The 21,880-nt window shown below is 42.7% G+C and overlaps 2 protein-coding genes across 2 annotated transcripts in view; one reads left to right on the top strand and one right to left on the bottom strand.

Moving 5' to 3' along the window:
* Nucleotides 1-2,126: 2,126 nt before the first annotated feature.
* The window catches only part of CCDC158 (coiled-coil domain containing 158), a 33,583-nt gene continuing 13,829 nt past the window's right edge, over nt 2,127-21,880 (bottom strand). Inside the window, exons 13-21 of the mRNA XM_063336164.1 lie at nt 20,235-20,327; nt 18,737-18,862; nt 16,512-16,675; nt 15,960-16,019; nt 15,577-15,644; nt 13,856-14,068; nt 11,867-11,968; nt 10,589-10,696; nt 2,127-2,151 (exon numbers count right to left, since the gene is read on the bottom strand). Coding sequence (XP_063192234.1) covers nt 10,620-10,696; nt 11,867-11,968; nt 13,856-14,068; nt 15,577-15,644; nt 15,960-16,019; nt 16,512-16,675; nt 18,737-18,862; nt 20,235-20,327 — 903 coding nt within the window. The 3' untranslated portion in view covers nt 2,127-2,151; nt 10,589-10,619. The remainder of the gene's footprint in view (nt 2,152-10,588; nt 10,697-11,866; nt 11,969-13,855; nt 14,069-15,576; nt 15,645-15,959; nt 16,020-16,511; nt 16,676-18,736; nt 18,863-20,234; nt 20,328-21,880) is intronic.
* STBD1 (starch binding domain 1) lies at nt 4,265-5,984 on the top strand. The gene is made up of 2 exons (XM_063335926.1): nt 4,265-4,578; nt 4,713-5,984. The coding sequence occupies exons 1-2, from the start codon at nt 4,329-4,331 to the stop codon at nt 5,507-5,509; spliced, it is 1,047 nt and encodes a 348-aa protein (XP_063191996.1). The 5' UTR covers nt 4,265-4,328; the 3' UTR covers nt 5,510-5,984.

Below are 21,880 nucleotides of genomic sequence, written 5' to 3'. Positions count from 1 at the left end.
TCCAGCCTCACCTGTGACCTGTTCTCCTTTCCCTCCTCAACAGAGCTTCATAAAAACACCACGGGGCTTCTTACGCACGCTGTCCTTACGCTCAGGGAGAGCTCTCTGCAAACCTCCATAGAGCTTCCCCTGCCACACTCTCATTCTCAAGTTGGCTGTGGAACTTCCAGGTGCCCCGACAGTACTGCCACAGGGAATAACAGGGCTCCTTAACTTGCATTCTTTCTTTCGTGCTTGTTCATGTTTCCATTTTGTTCTGTTATAAAAGTAAAACTGGAAGAAGTACTGTGCACACACAAGGCTTGTATAAGAGCAATACTCTCCAACATCCCTAATACAGCAGCTGTGGGTACCACGAATCCAGGTGGATCCTGGCCAGGATCCAGGCTCGAAAGCGCTGCCTAAATAGCATCCCCTACCGCCACTGTCAGAGCCAGAATAGCGGGATAGACGCACCACGGGTCTGATTCAGCGGGACCTTCCTCACTCGCTCTTAAGCTGCAGCTGAGATTCCCTGTCACCACGCTAGATGGCACAGCCTGCAGAATAAAATTCAGAAAGTTCATTTGAGATAGCGCACAAGGGACAGGACTTCCTAAAAACAGCTACGGCTGTAGAGTTGTTTGCAGAATTGTAATAGTAAATACCCACCCTACTGTTTTGCTTTTGAAATGTGAAAAGGGGGCAGGTCTGAGGCTCCTGATCTTAGGCTAGTCAGCTGGCTCGTAGTTCTGCAAAGTCACATGTAGCTTTTCAAAATAGAGTCCAGCAACTGCTATCACATTTACTGAATAAACAATGGTGCAACAAAGCCTCGGTGTTCACAGAACGCTAACTCCCAACCTAATGCCACATCAGAAACAACCGCATGAACAAACTAAAATTTTGAATTAATTAGAAAGAGAACCGGTAGTGTCCCTGAGACTTCGAGAAACTGTTTCCTTGCCCCTTTATTGTACTGTTGCTTTGTTTGGTTCAAATGAAAGCTTTAAAAAACTACAAGGTACGTTTTGAAGCATTTCTGTTAATCTGCTTTGGAGGTTCTCTTAGGAGGCAGAGGTCTCCATGTTCTATGGGATGTGAGCATTTCAGGAATTCCCAGAGAGGAAGGGCTACCAAAAACCAGGGGTAAGTTACCGTCTGCAATGGTCTCTGCATTTGCTTCTGAACAGGAACCTCAGTCCTCAGCATCCTGTGAGCTCTTGGGCCATGACTCTTCTCACTTCTGTTCAGCATCTCTGCTTCTGACACTTGATCAGTGATCAGTGACTCCGGAATTTCAGCCTTACTATTCACCAAGAACCCTGTTTTTAAAAAGGGAAATAGAAAATAAATTATAGACATGCTAAAAGGAGTTCCAAAGCACAAATTCACTGCTACTGGGACAGGGTGTCATTGTCACAATCCTAACCGAGCCACCTAAAACTAGTTACGTGCAGCATAAATCCACATTGCCTCTGAAAGGGAAAGGTGTGCCTTTCCTTTAGCCACCCATTCCTGCTTTCTCCCCTCTGTTGGCACAAGTATTTGTGTGGACGAAAAAAAACATTTTTTAAAAATTTTCTGCATTAATTTTCAACTGGATCAGCTGGATGAAAGCGAAGGCCTGCACAAAGTGAGGACAGGGGAGCCGAAGGGTCAGACAACTTTTCTGCAACAGTGTGGATTTATGCTGGATTAAAGTGCAATCCTACCAGGAGGTTTGCAAATTATGAAGCCTTTTAAGGTCTGGCCACCCCCATGCAGCCACTGCGATCATAATCATTGATTACTTGCTCACAAAAACCTCCCTCACCTCCACACTGTGGCTGTTCCGCAGCAGATGATTGCAAGGACGGCCCTGGTCTAGGAGCCCACAGCACTCAAAGTGCATTTGCATCAGTGGATGCTGATGGCCCCCGGAAGCGACTGGGCAAAAATAGCACATACCCTCTGGGGACCATGGAGGACTTGCGCTGGAATCTGCGTTACAAAACTGTCCTTCCCCGACTGGCTGTGCAGCAAACTTGTCTCTGGTGGGTCCTTTGTGACTCCCTCTTTTTGTAGTCATTCAAATGCGTTACTAGCAACAACAATTACTCTCTGAGTACTCACTCAAAGCAATCTGTTCTTTGCTTTAGTTTCTTCTGCAGATACTGGATGAAAAAGTGTCTGGCAACAGAAGAGACACGTATGAGCATGAAGATTAATAGAACCAGAGGAGACCTTTGCTCTTTTCTTGCTCGTTAAAGCAGCGCCCTGTCTTTCATCGTGTGCATTTTTGTGTCTTCAAAATAAACTGTTCCTTCAGGATTTCTGTTATAATCACTTCTACATGTGTTAGTTTGTTGTCTTTTCCTTCCTAAGCGTTTCATCAAACGTATTTAGGAAAAAAATACTGGGGTTAGCAGCTCCGAACACTGCCTCTTCATCTGTGCTGAGGGCTGGCAGAAGGATGCTCTTTTAGCGTAATCATACAATAATTGATGATTTTTGTCTGCTCTGCTTCAGGGAGATGACTAGGAATCTTAAATTGCAGTACACACATACTACCTAAAGAACAGCAGCGTGTAGGTGCCTTAATTGATAATCCCGGCTGAGCAAGGTGGTGTACAAATACAGAGCATGGGACTGTCTCTGTTTTGAAGATGACAAAAAAGGATTAGAAGTAAACGAAAATATCATATACTATGCAAAGAATTTCAGTAGTTAACACAACCCATTACAGTCAAGTGTCTGTTTTAAGTGGCAACGCTAAGCTGCACCTTGAAGCATCAACAGTGGTAAAAGAGAGTGCACCCAAAGCCACAGTCACTGCGAAAGTGCCCAGGCAGGTCCTAGATTCTCAGCTCTTCTCTTTCACTGTATTATTGAGCGGAAGATCTGAGCGGGGCATGTTTAGCACATGCCTGAACGCATCCCACACATCAAAGTACCAAAATAGATATTTTTACTTAAGCACAAGCTCAGCACTTTGTTGGAGGAGGGCTTCAGAGAAGGTGGCTTAGCTACTGTGATAAGCAAAGAAAGGAAAAATATTTAGATCATGAACTCTGTGTATTCGCACAGGCCACTGTGCACTACATCAGTCAGGGAGACTGCACACTTGTGCTTCTATAAATTCGAATGACATTTACTGTCCTGTTAAGCTGAGGTAGCACTGCTCTAAATGACACTGGAAGATTAAGAAGTTCACACACTGGAAATAGACTTATTGGGACATCCACTTAGCCATTCTCTTTTCTAATGAGATGGCGGATAAAATCTCATCAGTGGGCTTTGGAAATCAAGTAATGACAACACCTTTGTTCAGATAAAAAGAATGGATTGAAAAAAGACAGTAGTCAAAAATGAGTGGAACTGCCTACCCTAACTCCTTCTCTGGTGTTAATCTTTGGTGTTAATAGTCTACACTGATAAACATTTTCAGTTTGTCACTCCAGAATTACCAATTCAAAATACAAAGTCATAAGCTACATTTACTAAATTTCTTTGTTTCCTAGTAAGATTTATCTGTATAACCTTTTAATTTTGAAACAGAATTTGACATCATCTCTTCAAAAGGAAACTCAGGTAGTAAAATGAGGGTAAATTAAAATAAACATCAAATACCCTCCGCGCTAATGGACTCTGAGGTCCCGGTAGTCCAAACAAGCTTCCTGAGCATAATACGGAAGACAGGAGAGCAGAACAATGTTAAGAAATCCAATTATAGTCATTAGAGTATGATGCAGAAGTTACAAAATTAGTAGTAAATTCATCTCACTTCTCAGGGATACCAGAGAAAGTCTGGACTTTCATCAGCACAAGCATTAAAAGTACAAGCAAATGAGTCACCCTCAGCACACCTGTTAGAGCATATAAATCTAAGCCCACTGGTTCTGCTGGGATGAAACTTCATAAACCTCCGCAGTTACTACAGCTCCAATGCTTGCTTTCATACAAAAATAGTTAAGAAACTCCAGCATTCGGTTCTCAACTTTTGCATGTCACCTCCCTTCATTTTTGCATTATCTGTGGTTCAAAACACTTGCAGCGCAGCGACCTTGTGCAGAGACAAAATGAGGACAGAGAAGGGAGAAACGGCAAAGAGGAGGGGATGTGGAGGGAAGAGAAAGCAAGCCTTTCAACTTTTTCTCGCCTAACTTGCGACTTTTTTAACTCTGACCTGCCTCTTCTCTGCCTTTTAACTCTGACCAGCCAGGCGCCATGGGGAGCCCCCTCCCGCCCCGGCGGCGGCTCCTCCCCGGGGCCGGGACCTGCCTTAAAGCGGCTCCGGGCGTGGTGGTGGCGGCGGCGGGGAGGGGGAAGGACGGGGACGGCGGTGGCTCTGCTGCCAGCGCTCGGCCATGGCCCGCGACCGCGGCCCTCCCGTGCTGCGGCAGCCCGCCGCCCCGCCGCGCTTCCCGCCGGCCGCCGCCGCCTCCCTCCCCGCCGAGGCCCGCGGCTGGGGCTGGCTGTGGCCGGGGCTGTGGCCGGCGCTGGTGGTGGGGCTGCTGGCCGCCCTGGTCGCCTGGCTGTGGTACGGTGACGGGCGAGGCGAGGAGGGAGGCGGCGAGGGGTCCCCGCAGGCGAGGGGCGAAGCGGCGGCGGCCACAGGTACCGGGCGGGGTGGTGCGGGGCGTTCGGTGTGTCTGGGTCTGCCCGAGCCTGCAAGTGAGGGCTTGGGTTTGCTGCCGCTGGGCTTATCTGCCTTGTTTAAACCATTCCTGTTTGAATAATGTCGTTTTTAGAGGCGACCGGCGAGCAAGCGCTGCTGGAGACCAAGGCTGCTGCCGTGGCCAGCCCTCGGAAGGCAGGAGAGGATCTGGCGGCTGTTCCAAGGAAAGAGCTTAACCATGTTTCAAGCAGCCGAGACTCAGACAAACCTCTGGAGATGGAGCAGCTGCTCCCGAAGCAGGGTGCCACCGACACCAGGGAGCATCCAGCCGATGGGCACGGCAGCCAGGCAGGCAAGTTGAGAGGCCCGATGGGACAGGCAAGTGATGGATGGTGCGTGATGAACTTGGCAGGAGCCTCTGATGGTGTTTGTAAGGGCAGAAGCGAGGAGCAGCCGGGTCAGCCAGCTGAGAGCATGGACCATGAAGAATGGGAAGTTCTTTCGGAGCACCTGGCCTGGGAGGAGGCTGGCAAGAACGGCAGCATGGAAGACCCCGACAGCAAGGAATGGGAACAAGGAGACTGCCCCGATGGGGACTCGAGAGCAAAGAGAGTTGCGGCTGTGCCCCCCATGTTTCAAAATATCCACGTGACTTTCCGCGTACACTACATCACCCACTCTGACGCTCAGCTGATTGGTGTTACTGGTGACCACGAGTGTCTTGGCCAGTGGCACAGCTACGTTCCCCTCAAGTACGACAAGGATGGCTTCTGGTCCGAATCCATTAGTTTGCCAGTAGACACCAAAGTGGAGTGGAAATTTATCTTGGTGGAGAACGGGAAGGTCAGACGTTGGGAAGAATGCGGTAATAGGACCCTGGTGACTGAACACGAAGATAAAATTGTTCATCGGTGGTGGGGACACCATTAATGGGATTTTGGAAGCCGCTTATCTGATGGCAAACCTGCTTAATCACAGAGCCCCTAAACTTTACCCCTTCTTCGGCAGGAGACCTCCTCAAACGCAGGGCTCTCCAAATTCCTTGTCAAACCTGGTGAAACTGCGTGCGCAGCAGATCTCTGCCATGCCCTTCAGGAAATCATTTGGCCACCTGAAAAATGAACTTCAAACGTGTTCTGAAGGTGTGCAAGGTAGGCTATGAAGGCACGAGCAGCATTCCAAACAGCTGCCTGTCCGGGGAGATCTGGACCCTGGACGTGAGTTTGCGTTGCTTTGAGTGGGGCTAGGGGATGCATCTTTGTACCGACTGCTTAGGGCTTTTGAAGCACGCTAGGAAGTGTGGTTACCTACACTGTAGTAGCAACTTAAGTGTTCTAACTTATGTATTAATAAACAATAAACACTTTCAGACTGACAGTCCGTTACAACTTGACCAGCAAACTGACTCATTTTAGTAACTTGTGATGGAAGCGAGTTACCTACCTGCGATCTTAGTGCTAAAGAATTCCTGAAAAGTGGCTGGTGCTCTTTGGAATAACAAAGTGTTAACCCAAAAGCACGTCATTCTCTACCCCCTACTATCCAGGCAGCACCAGACAGGTTTTCGGTCAGATCATCCTGCTGAGAGGAGAGCAAAGGTCAGAAAGGGCTGTCTGGGCTTAATGAATTACTTTGTCGGGGTGGGATCAGGCTTTACAAAAACCTGGACTAGGGAATAGGATTGTTTCTGAAACCGAGTTAGGTGGTATATTCTTCCTAGCTAGGAACAATACCACAGTATTGTAGGCAACTACTAAGCTTAAATTTGTATGTTTGGTTAGTTGTTTTTTTTCAAGACTAGGCTTTTCACCCCAAACTTATTTTAAATTGTGGCCTTCTGGTAAGCCAGATAAAGTAGAATACTTCCAGCTTCAACCAGTTGATATTTTTATATATGAGAGAAGCAGAAAGCTGCTCTGCTTTTCCTATTTTTGGTTACAAGTACACGCTGCTACTTCAGCAAGCTCCTCTTTCCATGGTGAGGAACCTAGCTCTAGCTTACAAATATCACTTCCCTAGAGTCAACTTAGTCTGAAGAGCACAGTTTTGTAGTTCTGGAAGTGCAGAACTTAACGCTTTGGTTTGGAACGTTTACTTCAAAAGCCCATCGCCGATCTAATTGTCTCTGCTAATTCTTTCCTGCTTTGCACAGCGGAGCAGTCGTGAGTATGTGAAATAGAATGGGTTTTGGTGAGGGACTGGGAGATGAGCCTCAGAGGCTTACCTCCTGCATCTAATGGTTAACGGACATCCAGTTGGTGGGACAATACTAGAGCTGCTGCAAAGATCAAGTGTGAAAAGGCGTTATTGGGACTTCAGCACCAGCTGCTCCGTGAAACGAGTCCACTGAGAGTGGGCTGGGGTGCCTGTTTGTGCAGGCATAGCCACCAAATAGCAAAAGAAAATCTTGGGGGGGGGGGCATCAAGGAGAGGGTGAAGAGGGAGACTAAGGCAAATGAGTGCATCGCCAAGGCGGAGTTTTTGTGTTCTTATGTCAGCTCCATCCTCTCCTGACGGACGGAGCTGACAACTCCGCAGGGGGCTGATGCCTCTTCGATGGTATTAAACACAGGCAGACGGGCACACACTAGTCCTCAATTCTCTCAACAGGAAACTAATATGGGACTTAACTTACTACATGAGCTTAAAAGGAAAAGAGAACCTAGTCAGCATGCCCTGGGCTGAAAAATAAATATTAACACGAGGCTCATTTCATTTTAGGGGCTACTGCTTCACTCTAACAAATAATTCTACTGCCTATTATGACTGTTCTTACTGTGTATAAACAGAAAGCTCTGAAGTTCACTCCATGCCATCACCCCTGAGCACACACAACATTTGTGTGGGTTTCAGTCAGTAACAACTGAAAAGGTAAAATTGTGCTGGAACTAATGGTTCGGTACCTTAATTACATTTTTTTGCACTTAGCTTTTCTAACAATAAATTTAAGTGAACAATGTACCTAATAGACAGAGGTACTGTTGAAATAGAAGCTGATCTTCAGAAATCACTGAAGTCAAAGCAAAACATATTATTTCAAGCTGTTTACAATTCTTTTCCCCATTAATGCAAGCCCTTCAAATAGCGAGATACTGCCAACTTAAAAAGCACCTGTCCAACAGTCACTGCCATTTGAGTGTATTTATACACACATTGTCCGAGAAGATTAACTGTGGTATTGGATTAAGATATTCACTAGAAAGCCACTTAACCTACACCAGAATAGATTCTCTAATACAATGATCAACGTGTTTCAAACAGGCTAACCCTGAGAAGTCTCTCAAATTAAGAACAATTTTTTTTTTTTTTAATTAAACACGCTGCGCTTGAATCCCACAGACAACGCATATAGTCCTCCTGATTGCATCACCTTGCTGAACGCTCAACCAAGGTTTCTACAAAGACCTGCAGTGCGCTTTTGCTATAATCTCTAAATTGTTATGCCATTCACATCACTGCATGCCCAGCAGGGTCTGTGCTATGTAAATTTAATGTTATTTGTACGGTGAAAGCAAGAACTCCGGATTTCAGTATTACTGGAGAGGCTGATTAGGATTTTTCTCTACGGTTACAGAGGTGATTCCTCATTATTCAACAATCTGTTCACTCAGGCATGAAGGTGGATTTAAACAAAGTTGCCTTGATGCATAAAAGTGATTATGCTGGAATGGGCTGGTATCTGTCTAACGCAGTGTCCTGGCTGCGAGACCAGTGAAGCTCCATGTGAGAAACAAGTTCATGTTGACACTCCTACATGGATGTAACAGCCTAGCAGCCAGCAGCTCGGGATATCTAAAAGTAAATAATAAACCGTGTCGCTCCCAGCTTGCCAAAGCCAGAAAACTGCAAAAGGCAAAATCTGCCTTTTAAGTTCTCCTGCTCATACTGCCGACAACAAACTCCTGACCAATTAGACAATTTCATTACTTTTAGGTGAAATGCAATCTACTCCTATTTGTGAAGTAGTTCAGTGTACAAATGCTAAATGCTGCACCTGGATGTTAAGCTGAGCAGACAGCCCGAGGCTGGAATGGGTACTGGGCATAAACCAGTTTACAAGTCACATATAGAAACTTGCAGTGCAACTTGTTTGCTTCCTATTCCCTTGGCAGGTGCCTTTCCAAAAACCATGCCCATCCCACATTCTCTTGGGGAGTTAAACTTACTGTTCGGAGTCTCTCAACGTGATCCATTCAACAACAATATTAGGTTGTCGTTAGGTTTTCCCTCTAGGGGGCTGGCTGCCACCTGTGGTGTCCTGCTGTGGTCAAAATTTGCCTAACAGTCCTCCTGTCATCCACCTGTGTGACACGGAATAACAAAGTGCTATTTGTGCTGCAAAGTCTGGGATGTATATAGCTGCTCTAGGGACACGAGACCCTTTTGCCTCCCCAGGCCAATTCCCTCCCTTCTGCTGGTGGCAGGGAGGAAGCCCAGACCTGTTCCCAAACCCGCTGGATTCCAGCACAAGGATGTTAAGCTGCCTTTTTGCTCGGCAGCTCTCTCTTCTCTCTTGGCTATTTGTACCTCTCCACCTGCTCCCTTCCGTTTTCACAGGGCTACAGTCTTTTGAAACTCTTTTTAGCTTGGCTCCTTGAACATGACTGAGAGCGCACTTTTCATTGACCTTTTCCAGCCTGCTGGGCTATGGGGTAAATACACAGTCTCATTCTCTACACCTCACCCTTTTCTTATGGAAACTTTGGTAGTCAAATATATACATATATATATATATATATATACACACACACACACACACATATATGTGTGTAGTGCCAAATACATATAACAAGTCCAAACTGTGGTACACAAGCCACCTGAAATGATCTTGTCAGTTTCAATGCAACCAATTCCTAGGAAAGCAGAGATGTCTTTATTAACATTTTGACTCAGTTTGCAACACTGTTGCAAAAAATGACACAATCAGTATGAAAAAATGCCAGGAAATAGACAATTACCGGAATTAAACCAAACCAGCGTCGATAGTAACTGAAGACAGCTTAGGAACAACTCACTAATCTCTTCTTCCCCAACAACACCTCAAACTAAGAAAACACCAGCGATTTGATCTACTCTGAATATAGTTCTGTTGCTTTAAAGTCAATAAAGCCCAGCTTGTGTCTGCATGGCTTGTGCTCATGAAGCTGCTTTTGCTGAGCCTGTAGCTCACCTTGTAGCTGTAGCTACAAATCATTCTGTTTGGACAAAATCACCAGGTAAGCTCCTTGAATTCAAGCATGGCATTCCGTGCTGCCGCAAATCCAAGGCAATAATTGCTTTTCAAAAAGCAGATCATGAGGAAAAACACGAAAATACTCGTCAAAATATGAGTGCTATGCTTACAAAGGTAATCCCAAGGCAGACTGTGGACTCTCCGTTTGTACTGTGGATCAAGCCAAACATGCCAATAAGCAGTGAAATTTATAGAATACCACTCGATGAGTCCATTCTGCTTAAAAGAATCATAGTATAGGATGAAAACGGTGCAGTCTTGCAGTTGCAAGTATGTGGTTCAACGCTTTATCTCAACATTACCAGGAGCTACGGGCAGGTTTCCTGATTCTATTGCAAATACGCGGCAGTTCCGGGACATCTAGATGAATCAGAATTTATTGAAGTAATAACACGAAGTATGGAGGGAGGGGAAACCAAGTTGAACGAAACAAACAAACAAACAACAAACCCAACAAATCATTTCAAAACCTAACTTCCTAAAAAACAGGACCTGAAATGGTGTGCAAGATCCAGAACACATGGAAGAAATACTGGAACGTGAAGCAGTGAGCGGTGCCCTGGGCCAGTGTCCCTCACAGCACGCAGCTATTGAAAATGTATGCCAGTGAGAGAGTCTGTATTTAGAATTATTTCTACTCCTCTGTACTTACCACTCATTTAAAAGTGAAAAAAAATGTAAAGAGTGTCACGGTTCCAGGCAAGAATTACAAAACTGTAAGAACTTTTATTATTAATCTTTAAAAATATAACATATTTTAAACACAATGTACATACGTGAAAGTAATCACTAATGTATAAGGCGTCTTCACTTTGATAGCTTTTTCTTCTTTTCCTTTGCTTTCCCTGTCTTCATTTCCTGAGTTCTGGTCATCGATGACACGGCTGAAAATAGCAGCAAGAATGGATTATCTGAACACCACCTTACGTTAAAATGATTGGGGCCTCAGGTGCAGACACCCGAAGCTTTCTAATACCCTCCCGCAAGTTATACTTATCAAGCCCTTACAAATGCAACTGTAGTTTGCAATTCTTTATATGCAGGGGCTTAACAGAAAAGAGAAACCCTAGTTATAAACAGGCACCACCTCACCCGCTTTGTGAAGCCAAAGCGCCAAATGCTGGAGTAGGGGGACAATGCTGCTATTGATTTCAGAATCTCTCTTAGGGGACGGTGTGAAATCAATACCTTTGGTCCGACTCTCATGGAAATGAATCTCTTTTATATACTAACTCTTGATATATTACAGATATGAATATATATTTTTATGTGGATATAAAAAACAGGCAAACTGAAGATATTAATGGATGGCAAAGAAAAAAAAAAAAAAGAGAACACTCACACCAAATAATTTTATTAGTTTTACTTCAATCAGGCCACTTTTATGTCCCTGACATGTGTGCACTGTATGATCTGGGGAAATAACGATTTCCCAAGTCTACGCAGCAAGACTTAAAGGGGCAAAGCGGACGCAACTGGAATGTGCAATAAGAAAAAGTGCAGAGAAAAGCAATTCGATCCCACTTGACATCCTGCCGCCACAGGAGTTCATGAGCATGTTACCAGTGACTTCAAAGAGAGCAGGAGGAGAACATGGAAAGCTCTCCATCGTCACTGTGGTCATCTCAGATTTAAAAAAAAAAAAAAAAATAGAGCAAGAAAGGACACGCTTCTGAGGGCACTGCTGGGAAACTATGTTTTTGGAGTCTACTGCTGTCAGAGTATCTGTCAGTTCCCACAAAAGAGTGATCAGCTTGTTAAAAATTTCATTTAATTGGATACGACAGCACACGAGGGCACCCGTGATTTGAAACGTTAAGGATCTTGAAGCTTATTAGAGTTAAGGGTCTGAGCAACCGTGCGTTGTGGCGTTAATCTAATTACTCTCCTAGAAGCAGGATAATGTAGAAGCGGGTACTGCTAGTAAAACAGGCATATCTAAACGGACCTCATGCAAAACCACAGGTAGCGCGCTTTGGCAGGTAACAAGAACAGCTTCTGGACAGTATGGGTATTTCAAATAAAATAGGGATATTTTTGGTAAATTCTGGCACCTTGGTTTTTTATCTGCAATGATTCCACCAGGTTTTGCAGGCTTTTCATCTTGTCCTGTAGCCTCCTAGGTGTATTCTCACTAGTTTCCATGGGCTGAGAAGCTAGTGAGAAAATTATTCATCAATATGTTATCACAGATTTAAAAAAAAAGTCATTATAAACTATTTAAACATTCAATCTAAAGTAAAGTTCTTAGAAAACAAGATTTCAAACAATAAAACTTCCAATAGCAAAGAAAATCAGTAAGACAACAAGGTTATTAACTTAGCTGTATTTCTGTTCAAGTGAAAATACAATCACATTTCTATTTTGCCTGTGAATTACCCCATTTGGGGAATGAAGAAGTGATTTATGTTATTAAAATAGTATTTATGTCCACAACCTCTAAGTCCCTCTTTGCCAGTAAAACTGCAAGGGTTGTACAAAGGAAAGCAGCAGCGTCAGTTGCATTTTACAGGCGGAAGACTAAGGTACAGAAAGATGTAACTTAACTAAAGCCAGGAATAAAACCAGAAATTCCAAGTCTTTGAAGATCCAGACCAGTGCAGAATTTATTAAGCATTGTGTTTGCCTGACTGAACACTAACACCCGTACACTGACAGTCACACCAGTACTTTACACACAATTAGTCTCCTGGAGCCTTTTCTGACCAGAACTTGGGACTGTTTCATTTTTGCTAACGGCATCAATTCTCAAATAAAAAGAGTCAAAGAAAAAAAAAAAGGGGGGGGGGGAGGAGTCAGAGAAGGAGGTAACTGGCTGACCAAATGAACAAACAAATCAAAAACACCCCCAAAGACAACAACAAAAAAAGTGATGCCACTCGCCTTTCTCATTGAACTGAGCAACGACTCAGGTTGAAATTACAGAAAAAATTCCCACCTGAGAAGCAGGAAACATCAGTCCTTTTGAACTCCTTGGACCTACGGTTAGATTTTTGCCTGTACCAGAGCTAGCTTAGAGCTAGGCATGCAACGTCTCTATTACACTCCTACCTGCAGTGCTCGTCTGTCCTCTAAGAGAAATCATATTTTCAGACCTCGCAAAATAGAGAATCATACTGTTTAAAAATAGCATTCCGTAAGTATTATTTGAAAATGTAGTTGCTTACCTATTTTTCCTACCGCATCTCCTCATTTTGGAGTCTTTCTGACACTTACATGTAATAAAGCGGTCCTGACAGCCTGGCTCGCTGGCAAGTAATTAATAGACTACCTTGAAAACCTTCATCACCATCACATGTACCTTGTGATGCAGGAAAGCTTATTTTTATCACTTCAGAGCTACACAGACATAGCCTTACATCAATATTTTCAGTGAACCCCAGAACTTTTCTAAATGTGTTACAGGAACAACTATTACAAATATGGCAATATTTGTAATATTTGGCAACTGCATTGCCTGTTACTGCAAATATTGATGCTACACATCCCTACAGTCTCTTTACCTGAATAAAGCAATTTACCAGTTCTTAAATTTAGTGGTGTATGGAATTATCTTCTCTTCTCTTCGTACGATACATTCATTAGCTGCAACATTTTTACTCACAATTCGTTTACACAGAAAAACCCTTCTACTTGAAGACAACGGGGACAGGGCGAAGACAGTCTGATGTAAGCAAGAACAGGTTACTTTTAGGTAAGTGGGCCAGAACCACTAAAGCAGTGCTTTAAAATGAACCACCAGTAAATTATGTTTCAATAAATCTGCACACTGTAATCGCACTTGCTGGAACCACAAATGGAAGATCAATCCCGTGCCAGCCCCGTACGTTTGAGAATCACTAGTGTTTAACTTCAGCAACACGAACGGGTTCTGTAAGTGATGCGTTACAAAAGTACATAAAAAAAATAAATGCCGTATGAAGTAGAGGTACCACAATCATAACCTATAAAAGACTGTAAAGGGAGTATGTCACTCCCTCGCTGTGCTGGCTGGGAAGAGACCCAGCCAAGCTCTTTGGATCAGTGAATGGGACCAGACTTACTTATCTGGGGGACTGAGGCTGCACTCTCTGGAGACAAAACTTTCTTTGCAGACGGTCTGTGCTCTGGTGAAGCGCTGGGGCCAGCTGCAAGGTCGTCGGGTGGAGAAGTTAACAGCAAGTGTACTGGAGACCTTTCTCTGTATCTCTCCTCCTGAGAGACCTTCTTGGGGGAGACTGTATAACGAGGAGCTGCTGAGAAGGTGGATGTACCTCCTAGGAGGTAGCCAAGCAAAAAGCAGTGAGCGCATACCTGAAGAGAAACCCCCACACCAGCTTTGATGTTAGTTTTGTAACAGTTAAACAGTCGGGTTCCCTTCATCGCACTCTTTCGTCCTTTCCACTCCTTATTAGTAGTCAAGGTAGCAGGAGACTACAGCCTCTTTGCAAAACATGCTTGTTTCTGTCGAAGTGATTGTCATGTGAAGAATGGCCACTAAACCTGTCCAGGAGAAAGCAGGGCTCGCTTTTTTTCTGCTGGCTACTCACTCTATATTTGCTTCCAAAACAGTGTGATGGGAGCATCATAGCTGCTAACAACCCAAGACTCCCCATACACCACCTGACTTGGATCTCATTACTTAGGTCTAAGAAGCAGAAAAAACAATGCTTACGCAGGTCTGTCATTTCCCTCCTTTCCAAAAACTGATTGATAGGCTTTGAATTCCTGGCAGAGAGAGTCATAACGAAGAGACTCAAGATATGCAGAGAAATATGCAATCAGACTACGTAACAGATTTTCACATATATGGCACACAATGTGTGTGTGTAAAAAAAAAAAAAAAAAAAAAAGTCACAAACGAGGGGAGGATTTACTACAATTCTTCTTTTCTTCCTGCAGTCTGCTTCCTTACTCCTAATGCCCCTTCTGAGACATCTTGAAAATAACTCAGGGAGTTTCTAATGAACTCCCCTTGTTCAACTACTTCTCAAATCTTCTACATAAAAAAATCATACTTGCAGCTATTTTGGAAGCTAGGAAAAATCCCTGGATGTTGCAGTAGGTTTGCTAGAAAGCTGCCAGTAAGTACCCAGGACATTTTCTTTAATACTCAGAAATATAAAAAGAGGACCCGTAGCACTTACTCCTCAAGACAAACAGAGGAGTTCCAGCCTATCTCCGAAGCACAGTGATTAAATAATAATAGAGAACAATTAAATGTATCAGCATCTGAAGGCAAATTTCACAGAAAATTCACAGAATGGATAATCTATGGTCAAGAAAACAGAAGGCGGCTAAAACTAGTAACTTCAAACCCTGATGCTCAAAGCCATATCCTTATATTTCTGTTTAAGTTGCTAAATTCATGTTACCACGTTTTAAAAGGTACTGGACCACCCAGTACTTGGAAGGAAATCAAGGGAATTTGCAACGAAAGTCCTCTGAAAAGCACGTCTGTATTTAGATACCTGAATACAGAATTCAGGAGCTTAAATTTAGGTGCCAAACTTTGACAATATTATCCATGCTAATTACAAAAGACTATTGCTATTCATGAGTAACTACCATGGAAGATACCCATTCTAGGTGTGCTGGTTATCAGCCTCCATGGAGCTGGAAGTGCAATAGAGACTTTGTTATACCACCTGCTAAGAGGTATCTGAGTAAATGACCTAAGAAAATATACTGTACCTGGACTAGATTTTTTTGTAATATTCTCTAATGTTCCAGTTTGACATCGATAGGGCACATTCATCCTTAAATGTGGCCAGTGAAAACTTACCAAGGGATGCAAAGGGCAGGGTAACATCTTGGAAGTGAGAATCTCCAGTGTGTAAGCATGAAGGATCCCTGCAAAGAAAACGATGGCAAAACTTGCCTTCTGGATGTGTTATGCTAAGAACGTGAAGCTCTCATGTGTAACCTCCAGATCTTATACATGTAAATTAAAAGCAAACAATGTAAAAGAGTTCCAGAGCTCATTCTTAGAGGGATCAAAGTAAGACCACAGCTTTGTTTTCTAATTCCCAGGAAGCTTTTAGCATTATGAATAAAACAATACAAACAAGCTCAGGACTGATGCTGTATTAAAAAAGCCTTAGAACCTGAATGGCAAATGAGTACTTTAATAAGCAGGTTACTCAGCCAAGTGAAAGCACTCCTCACCGTCCAAAGGAATCCTTTTCCACGATGCTTTCAGTAGCAGAGTCTCTAGCTGCAGTCTCCCTGCATGGGAAAACATATCGCAGTCAAAATCACAGCAAAAGCCACGCCAGTAGGATTGCTGCATTTCACATTTTTACAAAATAAGCTTGTTTTTTAAGCAGAGTGCAATGGCAGCCACATTCTAATAGTGAAGAAAAGGCATTGTAAAATTGTTATACCAGTTCACTAAAAAAAGTCTATTAGAGCAATTTACATAAGGCAGAAAACCAAGAATTCTAAATGAAAGAAAAAGCAGAAACGCCAAAAAACAAGCAATAAAGGCAAATGGTGTAATCGCCTTCTATTTCCCTACCACCTAAAGCATCTGAGGAACCCGGCAAACAGCAGAAGCTTTGTAAGCTTTCAGACTATCTCAAGCTAACTCAGAACCCCAACTTTCTTGCAAAAAGACATCCTACACTGCTCCTGAAGCACGTTGATGGCCAGACCCTAGTTTTAGAAGGCAATACAAGTACACAGCACACAACAGAAGTAATAGTATATTACTCTTACACTGTATTCCTCCTGGTTGCTAAAGGTGATTTTCTCCCACCATCGCTGTATTCCTTGCCAAGATCCACAGCGGGAATGTCATTGTCTAAGCTTGTTCGTTCTTGAAGGATCCTCTTTAGATCCTGCAATGGTTCCTCTTCCAAAATGCCTGGCTTGGAAGGCATCTGAAAAAAAAAATTAAAAAAAAAATTAAAATCATTCAGTTACACGTAGTTCTAAAGGTACTCTCTTTTTCAATGCTTACCTATACTCATCCAAGGTCATATGTTTTTTCCTCCCTCTACTCTTGCCTTACCAGTTAGAAACAGGGCGGATTTTTTGTAATTTTAGTTAAGAAGTGGTGGAGGCTAGATCATGATAACTTGACGACCGTCAAAATACTCTCTGAATATGATTGCACTCTTGTCTGGAAAGTTATGCGACAGACGTGTAAAGCAACTAAACATGACTGAGGGAGAACATAGCTAACATCTACATTTTGAATAAATGTAAAAAGGTTATGACTACTGTTTCAAGGTCAAAAACATTAAAATAAGCCTTTAATTACGAAAGCTTCCCCCCACCCAGTACAACCATGACCTTTGTCAGTACTCAGAACCAGTAATCTTTGCTTACGTGACAACTCTGTTTTCTCCTTTTTAACCTGCGATCCCAGGTATTACTCTTTAGTTCACAAACACAGCTCTAAGACAGAAATACTTGTATATCAGGGTGTTTTGCAGGCACTGATTTCTGTAACAGCTGAGTTGTCTGCAAATATAAACCACTTTATTATCACGGCCACACTCTGAGATGAAGCGCAATATTATTCTAATTTTACTGATGAGGACTTGAGGCAAAGGTCTCGTTCAGAGAATCATTCTTTCTGTGAAGAACCGGATTTTTCAGACTACTCAGCACTTCACATGTTCAAAGCGCTGGCTCCCACTGGCTTAGGCTTCACCCGTGGATGGAACTGGCTAGAAACATTTCGCTAACATGTTTTCACTGAAAAAAAAAATATGTCATTTTCAATGGAAACACCCCAGATTCAGCAAAGCTTATACAGAGAAGAAATCCTCAGCTTCATAATAGGTCAATGTGATACTGAGTCAGAGCAAATCCTTCTTCCCCACATCCCAGCTAAGAAAGGAAGCTACCGACCAGGTAGAGTCTCTGTCTCAAGTGTTGGAGCGGCTTCATTTTGTACAATAACTAATCGTGTAGGAACCAAAAAGATTCAAGTAGACCCTGAATCAAGCTCTCCTACAACCTGTTAGGTCATCGCTGTGGCACGACATTAAAATCGGTCCTTTTTCCTACTTTCTCTTCAGAAGTATAAATTGATGAACTCAAAGAAAAGAGAACAGGAGTGCCTGATGCTGCAGGAATTTCACAGAATTAGCTGTCCTTTGTTCCTTGATGTAAATGTTTGTCACCACATCAGAAAGTAAACCAGAAAATATTACCGAAAAACATCTGCACTACCTTGTAGTCTCCTACAGATTTTGAGGTAAAAATGAATGAAAAGACCTCTAGTGCCTTGTGAAGAACTATACAAAATCTGTAGAGAAAATACCAAAAGATTACTTTTTTTTTTGCACGAGAGATTTGAGTTGATGTTTTCTGTAATGAAAAATTAGAACGACACTAGCATCTAATTTAAATCTAAATGTAGATGTACAAAAACAAAAGGATGGAAGGGCATTTATGTGTCTTTTAGGATAAAATTGGTCAAAATCAGTGAAGGCCAGCTTGGAGAAAGATTTAAGTGTTGAAAGCTACTACAGGTCAGTCAGATCATGAAATTTATCAGGAACTACGTACAAGTCCACTGTCACTGCCAAATGCAAGTAATTTACAACAAGCAAAGTACTAGCAAAAAAAAAACCCCAAAAAACCCAGCAACCCCAAAACTACCCAAAACTAGTTCCAGATCAGTACCTTGCATTTCAATAGTTTATAAATGCTATTGGTGATAAAAGTGAGATAAATTCCTATTACGATCTATCGATTTTTTTATTGTCTGGTTGGTTTTTACACGTAGTTCACAAACGGAAAAAAAGAAAATCTGAAGGCCGTAATGTACGAGAAGCTACAGAAAATGATTTGGTCTTTGATGTTAAGAATTCTCTCTTGGACACTACTAAATGAGATGCTCTCCCATTTAGGCATTCCACGTTATTTTTCATTTTGGGAATATCCCCGTTTCCCGTGCCGTTTCCCATTTTGAGGCCAGTACTCACAGGAGGGGCACAGCTGGCCGAGTTCCAGGAAGGTGGCACAACAGCAGAGCGCAGGTGGGAAAGAGGCACCATGCGCCGCAGCTTGCCTGAAGCAGAAGCTGAGGAGTAGCCCGGGCCCTGCAGTTCCTGCAGAAAAACATTAGCCAAGCAGAATAACCAAGCATAGCTAAGCGGAATAAATGGGTATAGACAGCAGGCCCTCTGTAGCAGGGGATCTCTTTTAGTCAAATCTTTTATAACATGCAACATTCAATTCTCAAAAAAACTTCCTGTTATTTATTAGGTATGCTCAGACATAACCCTTTTAGTCACTGAACTGGGTGCAAGAGTGGCAGTTCCATTTATATCCAGAATTTTAACATATGCTCTGGAACCATTCCAGCGGAGGGCGTCTCAGGGCCACCACAAAATTCAACTGTCCCACAGTTCCTGCACGTTTTTTTCCCCACTTGGGTGAGAATTTCTTTCCTTGGAATACAAGATTCCCCACCTTTGCTGTTGTTCACATAAAGTCATTTTTGTATGGCTTATGCAGACTTGTATTTTGAATATAACATCGTTTTTTACTCAAAACTAGCAACTGGGATGGGTCACTAAAATTAACGATAATTTCTTATGACAACTACTGTTCCAAGCGTACCATTTGTTTATAGTAGTAGTTTCATTGCAGCCTTAGTCTATGGTTATAACGTAAGGCAAAGATAAATAATATTCTCTATTAAACTCATTAGTAAAAATAGAGCTTGGACTATATCTATTGGGCAATAAAAATTCTGGGCTCTTTATAGAGATAATGGCTCTATATTACTGCACTAGTTTCTCTGTACCCTGTCTTTCACTAATGCTACATAGCTCCACAGATGTCAATTACATGTCTTCCTTTTCCTGTCCCAGATGCCTCATGACCGTATTTCCTTTCCCCTTGCCAACACCTCTCTCTGCTTCTTAAAAATTAATGATTTTTTTGTGCTAACTAATTAGCATAATCAAATTAAACTCCGAGCCCTTGTTTCCGGACTGTATGTTGTACCTTTAAGGTTGCTGGTTTCATTTCAGGCCTGAAGAAGGATGTGGGTGCCTGAAAGCTTGTTAGTGCTTTCTGTCTCTAACAGTTACGCTAGTAAAAGGCATCCCTACAGACCTTGTCTCTCCAATTAGTTTTTTCATAATAATGCCATGAACATTTCTAGCTTTTATTTGTCTAAGGCTGCAAGAAAATGCAAGAAAATGCTGAAACCAAAGCTTAGCAGCTGAAGCGTATGGTCCAATATTCCTGTGGCTGTTTTAATTTTTTTTTTTTGCACTTACTGTAAATACTACTTCAAAGTAACTGAAATTACGCACATGACTTGCGCAGCAATGAGGTATTCCACGCAACAAAAGGTTTCAAAACACAAACTTTTTACAGTACTTTGCAGTAAACAGGGTTAAACCTAAAGTTAGCATGCAAAGTAAAGGCATCTAACTTCATACCCATGCTTCTCAGTAACATGCTTACTTTTACATCTAGAGTATGCTGCAGTCTGAAGCGCATAGCTTCTTGTTGCTGACACTGGATTATGCACTGACATTCTGCAAACTGCACAGATGCCTGTAAGAGAGGAGCGAAGAGGGATAAATTAATTTTGCTTACTTTTCTGTGGATTACACTCTTTCCTGTTTTCTTTCCAATAAAGAAACAAACAAGGTACTCATACGGATGCTGTATTCATCTACCACGATCAGTACAGAAATACTGCAAGACGACCATTCTCGATAGGCTTACAAAAGCAACTGACTGGTTCTACGGTCCTCGCAGCCATAACATGCGCGCCATAATGTCACAGAAGGGAGCTAATCCTGTCAGGGACAGTCCTAGACCTACCGAACACCTCTGGGATTAGCACATTCAACTGTGTTAACGAGGCAAAACTATACTCAATGTTTTTAAAAAGGATAGCTGGAACTTTATTGACTTCTCTTTGTTAAATTGTCATATGGTCTTTCTTCTTTAGTGAGTTTACTCTGCAAAGGTGTAAGAAGATCTAATAATGTAGCTATTTTACACTGAGCGAAAGATAGCAAGAAGAAGAGAGGAAGCCCTAAGCCAGAGCACAAAACGAGCGAGAGGTATCTTTACAAACCGGACTGCTTTTATCACTCCAGCAGGAGTTCCCTCTTTGGTTTTAAAGCAAAAACCTGACTCTCTTTCTGTGCTTCTTTATGACTGGCATTGAGGCACGGGCAGGCTCCCCGAGGCACTGTGGGTATACGGTTACAAGCAGCAGCTTTTTGAACACTTAATTCTGAACAATCCACGATAAGCAAGATGGCCAATTACACTTTTTGATGCTTATACAATAGATGCTCTGCCATGGAATGTACTAGCATCCTGGGAGAGGACATATCACAAATTTTACAAATTTCTAAGAATTGTTATTTAGTGTACCATATGGGCTAGTTTTCAGGGAGCACCCACCCCCACTGTGTCTCAGCTTCTCCGTCAGCCAGCTAGTACTGTGCACAATGATACATATTACAAAGTTAAGTTTCCGGCATCAGGCATTTAAAGTAAGAAATGCCACGCTTGGGAGGAGGTACCGCAATTACTTTTATTTTATTATTTTTTTTAAAGTAATAAAGGAATTTGAGAACACCACCTTACATGGAGATTCACATCCTGAAAAACTAGAATTCTGAGCAGCTGAAAAGGACTCTTCCTTCCGGAAAAGCAGCAGCATACCTGTAGGGCACCTGGGATTTACGTACTAGTCAGACCAAAATGCAGAGCCTAGCCTTATAAGTCCGGTGTATCAGCAACAGAAACCTCAACTGAAAAAGGCAAATCAAACAACACCGTGTTCTTAAAAATTTCCCTCACCCTGAGGGACCCACAGCTGGCTAACTAAGATCCCAGAAAGACCGAGCATGGACAAGTGTGTTGAGTCAGTGTGTGCTCACATTCGTTTCCAGTGGAGTCCCTGTTTTATTGAACAATACTCTCTTGCCAGGGAAAGGAGCCGTGCCAAGAGCCAGAGGAAGGTCCGGAAGGTCAATCTGCTTTAAATTCCCTGCAGTTTGTGTTTACTTGAGCTAGTAAGGAGTAAATCAAGAATTCTCTTAATGAAAATAGAAGTATTTTGCCACTAAAAAACCAGACGACAG

This window comes from Chroicocephalus ridibundus, chromosome 5 (assembly GCF_963924245.1).
Source record: "Chroicocephalus ridibundus chromosome 5, bChrRid1.1, whole genome shotgun sequence".
Classification (NCBI taxonomy): Eukaryota; Metazoa; Chordata; class Aves; order Charadriiformes; family Laridae; genus Chroicocephalus; species Chroicocephalus ridibundus.
Note: the sequence above shows the minus strand (reverse complement) of the source record. Positions and strands in the feature narration are given on the sequence as shown.